We start from the raw sequence: 12,822 nt of genomic DNA, 5'->3' as shown, positions 1-12,822 counted from the left end.
TATTGTATGTATCAGGTGATTTATATATTCATTCATTCATTCATTCATTTGCTTGTTTGTTTTTCTTGTAGCTTAACAAACAACAGTTGCAGTTACTGAAAGAGCGGTTCCAGGCCTTCCTCAATGGAGAAACTCAGATAGTAGCAGACGAAGCCTTCTGCAATGCCGTCCGGAGTTACTATGAGGTGAGTTTACAGAGCTGTTTCGGGAACTGTGGTGCTATCTAAGACCATTTCACTGGTGTGGCAAGGACTCTTTGAGCTTTTGATTTTCTCCAAAGGATTTCGCTTCTATTTTGCAATTTAAAAACACTTAATTCCACAGCCTGGTTTTGAGAGATAAATAAAATTGGAAATTATTCACATTGTTTGCAAGGTTCTGTTTAGAATCGTCTCCTGGCAGTGACTGATACAGCTGAGCCTAGCTATCTTCTGGTTCACATTCATAAATGTTCCTTTTCAATCAGGATTTCAATAGTAAATTACTATCTTATGCCAGTTTGCTCTTTAGGCTTTATAATAATTAAAGACACTAATTAATTTCAAGAGAATGCATTCTCCTTATTAAATGAATAATACAACCAATTCCATCTTGCTGTTACTTCTGACTTTAGCTTATGACTCAAATGGGGATTCTGTGTGTATTTCCTGTGAGTGGCTCTGACAGGCTAACATTTGTGTGTTTCAGTGAGGTGCCCATACATGTTAAGTTGGAGAGTTCACTTATACCCTCAGCATCTCAGCATCATTTGGAGAATGGGTTCCTGTCACTGTGCAAATGTCTTAAATGTTTCTGTCTGAAGAAACATGACTTACAACATGTCTTGGGCTAGTGCAAAATTGAAAGTGTGGGATCATAATATTCTGAACTTCCCCGAGGCAGGGACTATTGTACAAACAAAATATCGTGCTGCTTAGTTTTGTGATTCATAGATCAGCTGTTACTTAATATATCGGCCCACAAGTATATATTGAATTAAAGGAACACATGGTAGTTATTGAGGTCTTTCTTACCAAGGTCAATCATATGACCAAGATCTTGGGGCTGTAGCAGATAGAGTGTCTAACTTGATTTCAGCTCAGGCTATGTTAAGAAAATAGGGTTTATATCTTAGCTTGAAAGTCATAGTGTTGTATGATGAAATCTTTCCCCCAAATTTTAAGAGGTGAGCATATAGTTATATATATATGTATACAATAGCAAGTAGTGAGAGAGGAAAAAAACACTATAGATTTCAAGGAAAGCTGCCTACCTCATATCAATGAAAAAAAATATCAATGGGGCCATTTTGGATTTTGATAAATATGCCCTGGCACACTAAGAGAAAGGTATAATTGAGAAATGATGGATGCATGAGGTTTTTTTTTAAACTATCTTTATAACATTTGCCTGAATCCAAAATTACTACAAAATTAGGTGTCTTCTTTTTCTAAATCACATCAAGATCTATAGTGAGCCCTACAATCATCAAGTCAGCAGGTATGAGTAAAATACAAACAAATCAAGGAAGCATAACAGAACACCTGGAAACACACTACTAACTATAAAATAACATTTGACCAGAGAGCAGCTATGGTACAGTGGAGAAATAATAGCTATTCCAGAACCTATTGTTCTGGAATAAGTCTACACCCAGGTGCAAAGAGTTAATATGTACTTGGAACTTGTACCTTTCACAAAGCGGGTGGCTTAGAAGTAACACTATGTAACTCCTAGAAGAAACAGAAAAAAAAAATATATATATATGACTTTGGGTTGGACCTTGACTCCATCCCTGAAAAAATGAAAGCAACTGATGGGACTTTTAAAAAATATCTTCTCTGAAAGGGTTTCTGCCAAGTTAATGAGAAGGGTTAATTTCATAGCATGGGCTGGCGAAATGCTTGCAAGACATGCCTAATAACGGATTAGTGTCCAATATATGTAGAGAACTCAAGAACTCACCAATAGTGAAACAGATTAAGATAACCACAACTTGATACCACTCATAGGGATCAAAGAAAAACCAAGGACACAAACTATTGCTAGAGAATTACAAATTAAAGTAATAATGGAATAACACTGTTTGAATAATCATGATGCAGAATTGATATTATCCTAGACTGGTGCCAAGGTGGAGCCACAGGAAAACTTATTTCAAACTGATAGTAATGGTTTTCTTAGGTTTTTGAAACTGCTTGAGAATCTTATATGTGATATATATATGTGTGTGTGTGTGTGTGTGTGTGTGTGTGTGTGTGTGTACGTACGTATGTATGAAATTTATCAATCCACTGCCCGTTCCTTTACCTCCAATTCCTTCTCTGTCTCCTTCAACACTTTTCCTTCCAACTTTGTGGACAGCATGCAAAAGACCACTGTCCTTCCCCACAGTAGCCATCCATTGTCAGGACCTTTCAGTAGGAGGTGGGATTTCTGAGCACCTCCTGTGCCTGTATAGGGATTTGATGAATTTTTCTCATGTTGGCCTTGATCATGTAATTACAGTCATTGTGAGTTCATGTGAGCAACAAAATTACTATGTGTGGTAAATGCTCAATTTTGAAGACATCTACTAGCTCTGACTCTCAGAATCTTTCATCTCTACTTCTGTGGTGACTCCTAAGCCTTGGGTTCAAGAGACATGATTGATATACATCTCCCATTTAGAGCTAAACATTCTCTAGCTTTTTATTCTCTGGATGTTGACAAATTGTGGATCCTTATTAATCATCATCTACCACAGAGAGAACCTTCTCTGATGAGAAGTTGGAAACACACAAATTATTGGGTATAAAATAAGAACTTAGGGAGTGATTTATCATTATATCCATTTAGCATAAGCTGTTTTTAAGTAAGCACAATACAAAGGAAGTAAAGTTTAGTAAGGCATATGTATAAGCTGTGCTGATGAAATTGTTGACTGTAGTGAGGTTGAAACGATATCCATCGTGCTCCTCCTGAGAATTGTATTTTCTTCTGAGAATGATGAATCGGGGGTGACTTTATTTGCAACTTCTCACAAAGGATTTATAGTTTGTTTATTGTACTTACTCTCTTCTCTTTCCAAAGACTGGGTGAGAATTAAATTTATTTACATTTGTTTTTTTAAATAACCACAGGAATATAATTGTGAATAGCATGAGAAATGACATCCATAGGCTCCTATATTGTTTCTCAGTTGATGTATCTATTTGGGGAGGCTATGGAACCTTGAAGAGATGGAGCCTTCCCACAGGAAGCACATCACTTTAAACTTGTAGCTTTGCCAACTTCCACTTAGCTTTCTATGCTTTCTGCAGGTGTATCGAGACATGTGATCTCTCAGCCATGGCCTCCTCAGTGTTATCAGTATGAGAATAAACTCTATTTTCCACAAGTTACTTTTGGTCCTGGTACTAATCTCACCAACAAAAAGTAACTAATAATATTATTAGCATAAACAGCCTCACTCCCACTGTGTTCACTACTACTAGCCACTCAGGTTTTTTGTTTTTCTTTGTTTGTTTGTTTTTTTAATATTTATATAGGGAGGAAAATGAGAAGTACTACAATAAATTAAGACCATATTTTCAGTGTCTTTTTCATATGAAACTTGTAAATAAATATTTCCACTTCAAAATTTTTTTCAATTTTTTTATTAGATATTTTCTTCTTTTACATTTCAAATGCTATCCCGAAAGTCCCCATACCCTCCCCCTACCCTACCCCCCAACCCACCCATTCCTGCTTTCTGGCCCTGGCACTCCCCTGTACTGGGCATATAATCTTCACAAGACCAAGGGCCTCTCCTTCCATTGATGACTTACTAGGCCATCCTCTGCTACATGTGCAACTAGAGATACAGCTCTGGGGGTTACTGGTTAGTTCATATTGTTGTCCCTCCTATAGAGGGTTACCCCCAATGAAGGAGTTAGAGAAAGTACCCAAGGAGCTAAAGGGGTCTCCACTTCAAAATTTTAACTCTCAAATTTGACTCATTCCTTTATATGTAACCTAGACTCAACAATGGGAATTTTGAAGACTTCTGCTTAGGTGTGCCTTCAAGGACTCTTTTTAAAAGAGGTAGTAACTTTTTGCTTAGATAATTGTACTGGTTGGTTTTATGTCAACTAAACACAAGCTAGAGTTATCTGAAAAGGGGGAACCTCAGTTGATACTATGCCTCCAAAAGGTCCAGCTATACACAAGTCTGTACAGTTTGATGGGGAGAGCCCAGCCCATTGTAGGTGATACCATCCCTTGACAGGTGGTCCTGTGTTCTATAAGAAAGCAGGCTAAGCAAGCCATGGTGAGCAAGCCAGTAAGCAGCACACCTCCATGGCTTCTGCATCAGTCCCTGCCTCTATGTTTCTGCTTTTTTTGATTTTCTGTCCTGACTTCCTACAGTGATGTACTATATGACAGGTGGGTACTCCACTTGGTCTCTTTTGGTTTCTATATTCTTATTCATGAATCCCAGATGACCCCTGGGGATATCCTCTCTTGATCCTAGCTTCCTCCTCCATTGGATTGTAGCTGTGTAGAATGCAGGTTCCACTCTACATCCATCTGTGCAGCTGTAACTCAGTGGTTGCCGTGGACTGTTGATGCCCCATCTGTAGCAGGGGAAAGATGACCTCAAAACCCCTCCAGTTGTATAGTGCTCCCAACATTCAATGTTGTTTCTGTGCATTTATCCATTTCTTTGTCAAATGATCTTGCATCTCTAAAATATAAAGAACAATATAGGACTATAGCTCAGTTCTATACCCCCCAGAATAGATGACACTTGACTCCTTATATAGACTCTTAATTCTTAGTTCAGGTAACAAAGGACTTGACTTCAGCAGCTGGTTCTTTCTACAGAAATAATCTGTGATCGGACTCCCTCCCCTCCACCACATTTGTTTATCACTGCTAATGCCTGAAAATTAGGAGCGTTTAAAGGCTTTGTTGTTGTTGTTTTGTTTTGTTTTGTTTTTCTTACACCATTTCCATACCTTTTTCAGACTTTATATAGCACATGTTCCTAAGTCTTTGATATGCAAGCCAGAAGGGAAAGGACTGGAAGATAACATTTAAATGTTTTAATGGAAATTCTGTCATTTTACTGAAATAGAAAGATTTACTTTGCATATTCTAGAAAGCATTTGACCTGTCAAAATCTCATTTTGAACTTTGAAATAATGCCATGAAAGAGGCATTCATGGAGAATTGATGATCACTAAGTAAACCAAGATTGGCAGCCTGTGGCAGGAGGGATGAAGAAAAAGGTCAGAGCATTCAGAGATGAAATCCAGCAGCTGGTAATGAGGAGTGAGATTTCAGGTTTGCACTGAGTTCTGCAGATCACAGTGTATTTGTTATTTTTGATATTACCTATTTGAGTTCACATCATATTTTTTTGTATATGCTAAGGGTGGCATCTATAAATGTGGAAAATGTGCTTTTATGTCTGAGATTCACATTGCTATTTAGAGCATCTAGGTTGATGCTACCTGTCAGTGGGCTGTGTAGTCACTTGAATTATTGATGACATTCATCTTTTAAATGTAGACCAATTGATGTGCATATGAAAGTAATATCTGACAATAATTGAGAAAAACCAATAGTTTCAGAATTGATCTCTAAGCAATTTTAGAATAAACTGAGCATATGAATTTTCCATGTCCGTGTAGCACATTTGTGACAGACAGCAGGGCTAAGCCTCTGTCTAATTCATTTCATTCTGCATTTTTATAGCAGGGGAGTGAGCTGTTCAACCCCTCCATTTAGTCCCCAGTATAGACACTAAATGCACATAGCAGTAAAGAGCAGCAGTAGATGAAGTTAGCTTCAGAGCAGCATTCCCTAATTGCCATATTCAGCACCAGTGTAGGGTGAGCACATGGGCACATTTAAAATGCTTACTGTTACGGGATCTCATATTATTTTCGTACTTTGGCATTGCCTCGGAATGAAGAATTTTGTGCTACTGTGTATCTGTGGTTTTTTTCAAGAGTGTTTATAGCCACTGGATTCTTAGACCCTCTTAGTCATTAACTCAGTTCAGTACAATGTCATTTTTTTCAGTGGATCTCTGAGCTGGGCAATGCTAAGTCCCTGGAGAGAGCCCCGTTTGGCCACAGGTTTCATTGGATGAGGATAGTCCTCTAGTCTTTGTGTAACTTCGTATTTTCTCTTCAGAAGTTTGTCTCTTTTTATCATCTAAGTTTAATTCTCTTCCACATTCTACCAACAATGTCTTAGGTGAGTAGTTTCTGCCTCGCTACTTTGCTGCCTAAATGTAGAGTTAACATTTCCAGGTTTTGAGTCACAAGAGCAAATGATCCCATTTCCTTGTTCTCAGAAGCGTCCTGAAGTTTTATATTTGCCCAGAGGTTACCCCTGGGTCTGCTCAGTGGTTCCCATTATTTATCTTCAGTAGCATTTGCTCAGCAGTGCATAAAATCATTGGGCTTTGTTTTTAAAGATTTTGTTCTTTAGTTTCATGGGTGGGATCTTGTTTTATGTTTGTTTATTTTTTTTTAAATGAACTTGCTTTAATCTTTCTTGCAAGACATATCTTCTACTGACATGTATCTTTGATTTAGTTTGAAGGAAATCATGTATACCCCAGTTAGCATTAATTAGGGGCACTGGTCTCCCCTTACTATATTTAAATCTTTTGTATTCCTTAGTTATAAAACTAAAGACAGAATGCTCATGAGAAGGATAACATAAAATCTGTGACACTGTGAATAGCTTAGATAGTCATTGATCATCCATCTGTCAGTACATTATTGATTTCACTATAGGAATTAATTACTTCTGTATAGATTGCCATCCAAATGTTGACTGAAAGCCTAGTTTTTATGACACCAACACACCAGTTGGTTGTCCATCATCAAATGTTCAACCACAAAAACATCCATGCAGTTAACCTCAAACAGGCTAAGCAGGTTATATTTAGGAATATATAAATGTGTGTATGCATAGACATATATGCATACAGCAACGGTTAATATAAAAGAGGACATGAATTTGAAAGAGAGCAAGGATGAGTATATTGGAAAGTTCAGAGGGAGAAAGGAGGCAGAGAAATTATGTAATTAAGTTGTAATCTCTAAATATAAAAGAAGGAAAAGGAATGGATGGTTTTTAATTTTTCCTTTTCTTTTGAAAGTAGATTCTTCTCTCATACAATATATTCTGACCACAGTTTCTACTTCCTTCACCCCCTTCCAGATCCCAGCATCTCCCCTCCCTCCCAGTTCCACTCCTTCTTCAGAAAAGAACAGGTCTTCAAGAGATGACAGCCCAACAACATGCAATAAGACAAGGCAAAAGCCCTCATATTCAAGCTGAACAAGGCAACCCAATAGGAGGGAAAGAGTCTCAAATCAATCAATCTATCTATCTATCTATCTATCTATCTATCTAGAATATCTGGGATAGCCATAAAATTCCTCTTTTAAATATCAAGATTTCTAAATCAGATAACTGTAAAGTGATACCATCATCTCAGTATTGTTTAAAGGATTAAGTACATTCAAAAATGAATGGAATGATTAGAAAAGAAGGGAATCCACTTAGCTTTTGGTATGAACTCTTGAATAGCAAAAATTGTGACCATATATGTATTACTTTAATGGCAATGCTATATTTTAACGACTGCATACATTTGGGTTTTAATTTTTAAAATGATTAGTAACTTTGATTGATAGCTTTACTATCCTATCCCAAGTTGCTTTACTTCTGAGCTAAATTTGCTTTACTTCTTAAATACTTCTACTTAGTATTTGAGTATCTGTCCACCAGTAATTGAAAACAGTTTCCTCTTAGCACTGCTTTCATTGTGTCCCATAAGTTTGAGTATGATATACTTTCATTTCTGTTAAATTCTAAAAACATCCTTAATTTCTTTCTTTATTTCTTCTCTGACCAACTTATCACTGAGTAGAGAGTTGTTTGGCTTCCAAGAGAATGTCAGCTTTCTGTTGTTTCTGTTGTTATTTAAGACCAGCTTTAGTCCATGGTGAACTGATAGAATGGGTGGAATTAAGTCTATCTTCTTATGTCTGTTGAGTCTTCTTTTTTTTAAATCATAAGTTAATCTTGAGAACTAACCCAGAAGGCTTCATAAGAATGACCCAAGTCGTTTAAACTGAATGTTGCCCCTTGGCCTAATAACTTTCCTCTGGGCCCCTGTTCTTAGAGGTCCACCATGTTTCACTATTCCCACAGTGGGCCTGAGCTTGACACATATGTTTGGGGGCGACATTCAAGATGTACAAAACAGCATCTGAGTGGAAAGAGAAAGGGTGAAGTTTTTACGTGTGTGTGTGTGTGTGTGTGTGTGTGTGTGTGTGTGTGTAAATCTGATGGGCCCACTGGTTTTTAAGAGACCTCCAGACTTGCTCAGTACTTAGAGATTCAGCTTCCCTATGTCACAGTGTTTGGTTCCCCGCATGTTGTATTAAAAAGCTTGTTCCATACAATCCTCAGCATGGCTCTTTTGAACAGGCACTTGACAATAGTTTTATACTGACATTTGCACTAAATATTTTTATGAGTGAGTGATTGTTAGCAATGAGAAAAAGTGATTTCCTGATACATAAATGCAGCCTACTTTTCATTATCCTTTCCCTCTTGGAAGGTCTCTATTCTCTTAAGATCTACCTAGCATCTTCCATTCAGCCTAGGAACCTCTGGTTGCTGGTGGTTACCTGTGGGCACCCAGTCCGGGTGACCCAGTTATCTTATCTCCTCCTCTCATTCTAGTTCTGCTCCTCTCACGCTCTAGTCTGCCTTCCTTCCAGTTTCCTTCCCCTGTCTGCTTTCCTACCCTGATTTCCTTTTCCTATAATCTTTTCTCTGTCAAAGAAACTTCTATCTATATAAGAGTATAATAGAGAATAATGAAATAGAAGTCTTTAAGTGGTGAAGAAGATATAATGGTTAAATTGTATAATGGCAATTGCATGAATTACATGTGGGACATTTCTACCTTAGTAAACTCTGAATGTGTGGACTTTTAGAATAACAGATAAGAGTTGGAGAGATGGCTCATTTTCTGCCCTTGCAAAGGACTGGAGTTTGCTTCTCTGCATCTTACTTGCAGGGTAACGTAACCACTTGCAGCTCCAGTGCCAGTACACCCAGTGACCTTTTCTGGCCTCTTCAAGCACCACACACACACACACACACACACACACAAGTGTGCGTCTGTGCCCATGCACATATGGACATACACAGAGACAGAGACAGAGAGACAGAGTCAGAAAGACAGAGATAGACAGACAGACAGACAGACAGAAACATACACACACACACACAAGGGAGGGGGGGAGAGCCAGAGACAGAGAGAGGCAGAAAGAGAGAGAGGAAGGAAGGGAGAGAGGGAGGGATGGAGGGAGGGGAGAGTGAAGGAGGAGGGAAGGAGGAAGGGAGAGAGATTTTAAAAATAGAATGAAGGGTATAGACTACACATACTTTAGGTAGAATAAAGGGGTTTTGGCTGGATTCATAACTCAGTGGTAGAATGCATGTCAAGAATGAAAAGAACCTAGATTACATTCCTAGTATGTGGTGGGAGATGTGGGGGAATAATAAGGTCATAATAGTAGTGAATTGGTTTTTTTTTTTTTTTCTGGGATAATGAGTGATTTAGTAACTTGTGCCCAGTAACTTTACTACTTTACATGAAGAAAATTATTTTGCCCTCAACAAGATACTTTCTTAATTTAAGGCCCATTAACTTAACAATAGGAAGATAGATTTCAGTTGCTGAATGTTGTACAGGACTTTCTACCCTGGAGAATTCTTTGCTCTCCCCGTAGTGGAGTGACTCCACTTCACGATTACTTTGGTCCGTAGAAGTTCATTAGCTTTCCAGTTCCAAGATGACATTTAGGAGCAATTGAGCAGTCTCACATATATTTAAGTGAGACTCACATATATTTTAAGTTTGTGGTCAGTACTCATCTAGATTAAAAGATACTGCTGATTTGGTTTAATGCCGGTGTGTTTTATATTCCCTGGGAAGCTCTTGCATGGTTTCATCCTTTTACTTTCTCTGTTTCACAACTTAAGAATTATTTATAGTCTGCTTATCTGTTTAGACCTTCAATTTACACATTTTTGAAGTTGCTAGACAACTTAGGCTTTGCTACTAAATATCTGTCACCTTGCCTTGCTAAGTATAACCAAACTGAGAGGAGCAGGTAATTTCCTAATTGGGTTTTGACAAGCCTATTTGAAAAATTAATTCAAAATGATAAAAAGTGATAGATACTGTCAGAAATTCTGAAAATACATTGTAGGATCAGACATAGCCTGGATTTAAAAGTACGAAGGTCCATACATGAACATGTCATTCTGGCTTCAGAGAATGTTTTTGCCATGTCACTTGTCCTAAAGCCCCATTAAGGTGACACTTTCATGGGACAATTCAAAACAGGAATAATACATATAAATGTAGAAATTTACAGTTTTCTAATAGAGCTAGTCATATGGGTATTCTCAGTGAAGACTAAATTATGTTTAATTTCCTTTGTGTATTTTTTCTTGATTTCACTTTCTGGTCCTTCTCTATTTCACTGTTGCTGCCAACAAGTGCCACTCTGGGAAAACTAATAGCCTTGGACCTGCCTCTCCCGTTAGGCACCTCCTCAATTGGGAAGGAAATTGAGGTGTGTCTCATCTTTTACCTCATGGCTTTTGGCTGATGTACAGATCACTTGCCTGCTAGGCCATCTGCTGACAAGAACTTTCTCTATAGTGGGTTGGAATAGCATTCTCCTGTTGTACTGGCTACATTTATGTCAACTTGACACAGGTTAGGGCCATTTGAGAGTAGGGAAAATGCCTTCAAATGACCAGGTTGTAGACAGGCTCTTTTCCTTGTTTTTTTTTTTTCCTTTTATAAATTGAAAAGATTTTTTTTTCCTCACCTCACAGAATATATCATGATTATGGTTCCCCTTCCCTTTAACTCCTTAGTTCTCCCCATTTCCACTATCTGGTTCTCCTTTTCTGTCTCACATTAGAAAGCAAATATGCTTCTATGGGGAAGTAATTTAATAAATATAACACATATAATATATAATATGTTATAACAAAAAGTAAGACTTAAGAATAGGACAAAACAAACAAGTAGAAGGAAAAGAGCCTAAGGAAAGGTACAAGAAACAAGAGACTCCCTCATGCCCACACTCATGAATGCCACAAAACACTAAAACTGGAAGTCATAATATAGACACAAAGGACCTATTGCTTAAAAAGAGAAAAAGAAAAACATATAGATAAAAGATAATATAAAATTAAGCTTTGTGGTGGTAGCACAAGAAAAAGATAGGAAGATCTCTGTAAATTTAAGGCCAGCCTGGTCTACAGAGTAAAATTCCAGGGGAGAAAGGGCTGCACAGAGAAACCTTGTCTCTAAACCCCTGCCTAGGAGGAAAGTACATTTTCATTTCCATATCACTTGGATTTTGTTGCTGGGTGAGGGAAGGGTGACTGTATCCACTTCTTTCAGCTGTAGGACCCCATCCAGCATAGACTGCTGTCAGCCCTGTGCATGCATCTGTAGGTTACTTTTAGTAAGATGACCATTTTTACTGTTAATACTGCCAATCCATGCTCATGGGAGGCTTATTTAATGCCTGAGAAATACTCCATTTTGTAAATGTACCACATTTTCTTTTATCCATTCATCTGTTGAGGGACATCTGGGTTTTCCCCAATTTCTGGATACTGTGAATAGCCATAAATGTGGGTTAGCAAGTATCTCTGTGTAAGGTTGAACTGACCTTGGGGTGTATGTCTTAAGAGTGCATAGCTGGATCTTGAGGTAGTTTGATTTCCCCTTTTCCTGAGGAAGTACACACTGATTTCCATGGCTTGTACAGGTTTGTATCTCCATCAGCTGTGGCAGAATGACCTCCTTGCTTCACATGCTCGCCAGCATGAGCTGTCACATGCTTTATTGATATTAGCCATCCCCACAGGTGTAAGATGAAATCTCACAATAGCTTTGCTTTGTATTTCCCTGATGACTAAGGCTGTTGAACATTTTCTTTAAGTATTTCCCAGTCATTTAAGTTTCCTTGAGAATTCTCTGTTTAGTTCTGTAAACCATTTGAAAATTGGGTTATTTGTTTCCTTGATATCTAGTATTTTGTTTTGTCTTATTTTGTTTCTTCTTTATGCATTTTGGGATTTGTCCTCCATTGAGTGTATACTTGGTAACATCTTTCCCCACTCTGTAGATTGCTACCTTGTACAAATGATTGTGACCCTGGCTGTGCAGACACTTTGCAGTTTCATGAGGTCCCTAATTGTTGATCTTAGTACTTTTGCTAATGGTATTCTGTTGAGAAGTCTTTTTCTGTGACAACGAATTCATGTCTGTTCTCTGCTTTTTTTTTTTTTTTTCCTATCAGGTTCATTATATCTAGTTGTGTGTTAAAATTTTTGATGCATTTGCCATTGACATTGGTGCAAGGTGATCAGTATGCGCGTATTTGCCTTCTTTTACATGCAGAAATCCAGTTTGACCAGTACCATTTGTTAAAGGTGTGTATTTCATTTTTAAAAAAACCAGGTATGTGCATCTTTATAAAATAAATTAAAAGGTATGTGGATTTATGCCTGTATCATCAATTCACTCCCATTGTTCATGTCTGTCTTGTGCCAACATTAGTTTTTATTACTAATAGCTCTGTAGTACAACTTGAAAGTGGGGATTGTGATAGCTTCAAAAGTTCTTTTATTAAGGATTGTTTTAGCTATCCTGATTATCGGTTTGCTTGCTTTGTTGTTTTTGCTGTGGTATGTGTGTGTGTGTGTGTGTGTGTGTGTGTGTGTGTGTGTGTGTGT

The 12,822-nt window shown here is 37.8% G+C and overlaps 1 protein-coding gene across 10 annotated transcripts in view; it reads left to right on the top strand.

Moving 5' to 3' along the window:
- The window catches only part of Cadps2 (calcium dependent secretion activator 2), a 534,832-nt gene that overhangs the window by 137,413 nt on the left and 384,597 nt on the right, over nucleotides 1–12,822 (top strand). For all 10 annotated transcript variants that reach the window (XM_021164381.2, XM_029478701.1, XM_029478705.1 and 7 more), the window contains exon 2: nucleotides 72–185. In XM_021164381.2, coding sequence (XP_021020040.1) covers nucleotides 72–185 — 114 coding nt within the window. The remainder of the gene's footprint in view (nucleotides 1–71; nucleotides 186–12,822) is intronic.

Source organism: Mus caroli, chromosome 6 (genome assembly GCF_900094665.2).
Source record: "Mus caroli chromosome 6, CAROLI_EIJ_v1.1, whole genome shotgun sequence".
Lineage (NCBI taxonomy): Eukaryota > Metazoa > Chordata > Mammalia > Rodentia > Muridae > Mus > Mus caroli.
This window is presented reverse-complemented; position numbering and strand designations above follow the sequence as displayed.